Genomic DNA, 6247 nt, shown 5'->3' on the forward strand with positions numbered 1-6247 from the left:
TCAAAAATCGACAAATCAAATAATTGTTGCAGCTCTAGTTTTAGCTCTTAGATCCCTCAAGTGAGGGGGTCTATGGATGTCATGTTGGTGGACTAATCTATCCAACATCCAACACAGTGCAAAAAAGTTATCTTGACCTCTACTGGCCAGATTGCCATGAAATTCAGTATGAATATTAATAGAGGTTTTCAAATGCTTCCGCTGACCTCACTGACCTTTCCTCTCTCTCTCTCTCTCTGATGGTGGTGGTCAAAGCACCACCATCAGGCCAAATGTACACTGTTGATCACTTGTATTCACTTTATTTGTGATGTTTCCGTTCTCAGACCTTCATCAGGTAAAATTCATGAATCCACTCAATTTTCATTTAACTGATGAAGATCTGTTGCATCATCCTCGGGTCAAAACACCACCTTTAACATCATGCACTGGTTTACATTGGACTAGGTTTGAAGCCCAGAGTTGCAGTTTATGGTCGGTGCCATCTTTTCCGTTTGGAGCCAGGACCTTCCAAATAAGGAGTGCAGGGTGTTGCCTTTCACAATCTGGAAATACACCATGCTACCTTGGACCAAAGCAAATGCTCGCTCACTGGGAACGCTAGTGTTGCACACTCGGGCTAAAAACATGGCATGTATCATAATCCAGTAATATTAAATTTACCGAAATATTGCAACAATAGTCTGACTCAGTGTGAGTCCCAGAACCGGGGAGAGCAGCAGGTGAGTGAATTGTGAATCAATCATGTCAAGGAGCAATAATTTTCAAAATGACCACCAGTGTACTTATTAGAGGGCTCAAATTTAGCAATTTAGACCATAATGACTTGAAAAATAGGAGTCAGTTGGGTCCAGGGATTTTTTGAGCCAGCATCTAGTGGCCATCAGTGGTACTGCACTTTAATGTACTTCCACACTGGCTTCAGCCTCAAGCCGTGATAGTTGCTGCTTGCCTTTAACCAAATATATTTTAGTCTAGAAAGGTTGCCATGAATTTTGATGAGCATATATATTCATTCTTTCCAGAAAACAAACTCATGTTATTTTAATGTCCCAATAGCTTTTTACAGGTATCAGTATGTTCGTTATCACATCCACAGTTTCATATTGTGGGGTATAATGAACATTGCAGCCTCTAGTGGATACTAGCAGACCTTTAGATTTGCAATCATGCAAAATTACTTCTTTTTTTTTTTACCACAATCTGCTGACCCGACATTACATGTTGTCTTTGCTTAAAGCACAGCCAATACAGATTTCATGTGCTATACATTAACCACAGTCTCATGCTGCCTACAGCTATTGGATATATCACAAGTTGACCACACAAAATGGCAAATCAAAGCATACAACATGGAGAGCCTGAGTTCTTTTATGATGTAGATCGTGTTGCCACAATAACAGGATAATTTATACACTTTTCTTTCTTCTATGCTAAGTACTACATAGCTGCCTTGTATTGGATTACAGTCCATTGAAAGGCACTTGAAATGGTGCCAATCATTTTACATCTTCTGAAGTGTAAGGTAAGAACATAAAAAGAGCACTTGAAGGGAACACAAGGCAAGACATGCTTTCTTTCTGTTCCTTCCGTAGTAGCTTTCTTAGCACACTCCTGTTACATAATGCAGCAGTTCCTCTGGGTGTACAGCAGATGGAGACATTCACTAAATTATCATTCACCCCACATCATGCCTCCACACCGACGGGAGAATTTCTTTTGTTATGTCTGGTACAAAGAAAATGGCTAAAATGCAATTTTTACATCAACTTTGACATAAATACATTTTGTTACATAAATATGGTGACTAAAACCATGAATTGAAGGTTTTAGTTTCACATTCTTGCACAGGGTTTCAGTATTAAACCCAGTGAGGAGTTTGACTTGGACACACCCAGTGTTGTCTCGACGCTAGTAGGGAATAGTATCAAGAAAACTCACTCCTCGACTTTGTTTCGGTTTAATCACCTCGAATGCTGCTTCTAACCTGTGGAGGTGGAGATTGATAGTGAAGAGGGTGTGTGTGTCTGGAAGCCATGAGTGAACCTTTGTGCAGGCTGGTTGTCTGGCTGCGCCCCAGCATCCCTGCTGACAGGAGATGAGACCATACACCCATGGCTCTTTGTCTCTCTGCAGACACAGTAAAGCACTTGTGTGAATTACATTATATTAGCTAATGCTTTGGTCCGTATATTACAGAAGAGAAACATTATTTCTTTAACGTATAGCAATGGCTCTACTGCATATGGTGTGTTTATGTATTAATCTTCATAATTTATTCATGCAAAACAGAAATGTGTAATCCATTTGTGACTTATTGTTTTTGCTAAAATGTCCCTGTTAGTCTCCACCTCCATTGTCAGGCATCCTCCTCTCCTCTGAGGTAGCTCCCCTCGCCCAGACTGCTGCTACGTAACTTGTTGCTAGGGTAACCTAGCCTTGAGAGAAGCTTGGGCCTTATGACATTGTATGCAATCATGTTTTTTTTAGAGTATGAGAGAAAGTGAAAAATAGATTTGGCTGCACTGAGGACATATGATGTGCATAGGACAAAGGACATGCATGATGTCAGTTGGGTATGGTAAAGTGTGGTGCCCTGTTAGCTTCAAGTGAGCAGTTTACACACACACACAAAAAAATTGAAAAATAAACCAAAATGACAAGAAATTCATGTGGATGCAATATCCACATGTAGCTGTGGATGCAGTGAATTGTCAGGCCTAAATGTCACAATCATCCATCAGCTCTTACACTGAGAATCTAACTGTACACACTTTTACAAATCTAAAGAAACGAGACAGTATGTTTGTAATTCCACAGAGCAGAAGGAGAGGAAAGCTCTCTGTCTTCTTACATAATTGAATAGCCTGGTATAAGCGGTTAGCTATTGGTTTACGTTAAGGAAGTTGTGTGATTGCCTCAGAAATGCACTGCGGTTCCTTTCACAGGCAGATTAGAGCCAAACGCTGTGTTGTCAATCGAACCTAAGTGAATGAACTACAGCAGCAGCAGCCTTTAGGTACTCAACTGTTCTGTGCTTTTCAGCCTCTATTGCTCTCTGTGAGTCCCTAACCCCCCATGGCCAGGCAAATGAAGGAGAAATCCAGCTGCTCTGGAGGAGACAGTGAGTGTAGAGAGACATATACTGTAGAGAAGGACACAAAACGAGAGGGAGGGAGGTTGGATGATAAGACTGGCACTGAGGCCATGCAGACATGGGTCACAGAGAAGATGCCAGGCAGGCAGGCAGCCCAGCGAATAGAAAAGCCTTCACGTGGAAGTCAACGTGCCATTTCCGACACACAGGAGCCTCAGGAGGAAAGATGGAGAGAAGAAGAAAAGATAGTAGACATGGGAGAAATAGAGAGAGGATAGAAACACAAGATAGAGAGATAGGAAAAGACTTTGTAAGCTACAGGAGCTTCAGTTCAATAAACTCCTGAGCCGTGGAAATGCTGCTGCAAAATATCCACACACAAAAGGAGAAGGATGGAATTGCTCTATATGTTTCTATTGTTGACAAATATCTTGAAAAGACCAAATCTAACGTTGTGTTGATCCATCTCATAATACTTTCCCATTGGTTCCTGCTGAAGATGTAAATCTTGACAAATTTGTCACAAATTAATAGTTTCGTGTTAAAAAGAAAGGCTCAGAATTTCCTAAAACAGCTGGCATCCATATTTTTTAGGAAACATTGTTCAAACAGGAATAAATAGTGCGTTTGTTGGGGACTATTTTCAGTTGTGGATTAATACACATTGGGTGCACTAGTGAGTATTTACAGCAGTAATCTAAGAGGGACTGACTCATAATAAACTTCAGTGCTCATGTTCATCATGGCTCATTTATGTGATTTTATGTTTGTTTTGAACATCAATAGACAAAGGAATAAGCTATATCAAGCTTTGTTAAGGCTGAAACATGGTCCTCTGGGCTGCATGTAGGCGAATGTGCACTGGGACCTTTGCATGGCTGTTTCTTTTATACTTATACTATATATATTTTACCTTTTTTGTCTCTGCTTCAAACACACCTATCAACAGAAGTCAGATCAACAAATTAACTTGCATAATAAGCATTTGGGAGATTTGGGAGATGTGTGCGTTGGCTCTTCTGGGACCTATACTGACCTATAGCACCCTCTTCTGCATCGGTTTTTTACATTTATCTTTGCAAAAGCATAATTCCTGTTTAAACAGTATGAATTCATTGTTGGTTTCTGTCTTTTCATGGGGTTTCTAGGCAATAAGAGACAGCTACAATAGTGCCAGCCTTATCCTTTCATTTCTGTGAAGCAACACAAGGATGTGTAGTGATTTCATCAGGGTAATTAATTATTAAATATAGGTCACCCGTCTACCTTGTGAGTTTTTGCCTGATTTTTTAATCTCTATAATTACACCCTGTTTTGTGCGATTGACCCTAAACAGGGTAGAAGGAAAAAAAGTGACATAAAAGAAATGTATCCTTGTAAATGTAAATTGCATGAGTCATCATTATGACATGAATGAATGAATGTTTCTGTTGAAGTCACAAAGAAAATTCCCAGAGATTCAGGAGCCTTGGGGTTTGAATCATAAGACTAGAAACATTCTATATTTTTCTCATAGTTAACTAATCCCATGAAAAGACCAAAATCAACAATGAATTGATCCTTCTAACAAATATTGTGCCTGTGCCTGATATAACACCTGTGCCGTAGAACCCCGTTGTTGTCCAAAAACTATTAGAAACACATCAATGGGCCACACAGTTGTACTGGATGACATGTTCCTTCATTACCATGAACACACATAGTGTTATTTATTTTGACTAAATCCCACATACACTGTTCTGCTGCTGTGAATACTCACTAGAGCAACAATGTGTATTAATCCACAGCTGAAAATAGTCCCTAACAAATGCACTATTTACTCCTGTTGAGTAATATTAGCTAAAAAACTAGAGTGCCCAGGTGTTTTAGGAAATTATTGAGCCTTTTTGAAAAATGAAAGTATTCATTTATGACCTGTTTAAAAATATTTACATCTTCAGTAGGAATGAATGTACTTGGGGAAGGATGGGGAAGTCTGGAAGGTACAAAACGTACAAAACACATTTTGTACGTTCAGGTCATTGATAATAAGATAAATTATAAAATAATGTCAGCCCTATCCTTTATTTGCAAGAACTATAGAGTGAAAAACAATCACATGAAAGCATTTGGTGACAATTAATTGAACAGACAATCAGAGATCAGACCTTTTGCGCTGTGTACTCTATGAACAGGCTGTTAAGCACCAGCCAGGCATCAATCAAGTTAAGTAAGTGTGACCAAAACATCATTCTAATCCCCTGTCCTCAATGTAAGGAAGATACCAAGACTGTCAAGATCTGAAGGGGGGCTGAAACTGAGAAAAGAATGTGTTAAAAATGAGCTCAGTTTGTTTATTTACCCATGTGATTTATTCTGAATTTGCCTACCTCCTTCCTTCCACTGCATCCAAGCTTGGCAGTGACTTGATTCTTTGTCCAGAGATGGATCACAAGGCTGCAAATACACATGCTCACACACACACACACACACACACAGACATATGACATCACCCAAGCAGTGATGGGGCGGAGACTGGCAGCGTTAAGCCTGGCATCACACACACACATACACACACACACACACACACACACACACACACACACACACACACACACACACACACACACACACACACACACACACACACACACACACATAGTGGGGTAGCACAACTCCTCTCCCTCCATAAGCTCTCTGTCAGACAGCTCAGCTTGGCATCACTCTCCCCCAATAAGATGAAACGAGCATTAGCCTGACCCCGTTCTCACGGAGACCAAGTCACTTTGCGCTGACATTATGTGGTGCTATCACCATGGTCTGCCATGTCTGGCCTTTTTCTAAAATCTCCCTCCTCTTCTCCAGCATATTCTTGGTAATAATACACTCAGATGAAAGGGGCAGACTTTTCCCGCCCCCCCCCCAAATCTTGCCCTCTCCTCTGTCTTTCCGACTGACCTCTGTTCTTAATTGGCTATCTTCAACTGCAGCCTCTGAGGGAAGGAATGCCCCTGTCCCTATTCCATCTCATCAATATTCTCTCTGCATAATAATGGCCAATGGACTCACTGTTAGTCTGGAGACTTTGCCTTTTATAGACTTTTAAGGCCAGTGCATATGCAGTATGAATTGAACTACTAGATCTTATCGTGTGTATCTGAAGCTTGATAT

General features: G+C 40.5%; 1 protein-coding gene across 3 annotated transcripts in view; it reads right to left on the reverse strand.

The window, feature by feature from the left end:
* Positions 1-5562, reverse strand: part of serinc2 (serine incorporator 2) — a 39962-nt gene extending 34400 nt beyond the window's left edge. The window contains exons 1-2 of one of the 3 annotated variants that reach the window (XM_042436391.1): positions 5467-5562; positions 2047-2130 (exon numbers count right to left, since the gene is read on the reverse strand). In XM_042436391.1, the coding sequence (XP_042292325.1) occupies positions 2047-2130; positions 5467-5547 (165 nt within the window). In that variant the 5' untranslated portion in view covers positions 5548-5562. Of the gene's footprint in view, positions 1-2046; positions 2131-3028; positions 3158-5466 lie in introns of those variants that run through there. The other 2 variants (XM_042436393.1, XM_042436392.1) reach the window with 2 other exon arrangements.
* Between the last annotated feature and the right edge of the window lie 685 nt (positions 5563-6247).

Source organism: Thunnus maccoyii, chromosome 15, assembly GCF_910596095.1.
Source record: "Thunnus maccoyii chromosome 15, fThuMac1.1, whole genome shotgun sequence".
NCBI classification, from domain to species: Eukaryota; Metazoa; Chordata; class Actinopteri; order Scombriformes; family Scombridae; genus Thunnus; species Thunnus maccoyii.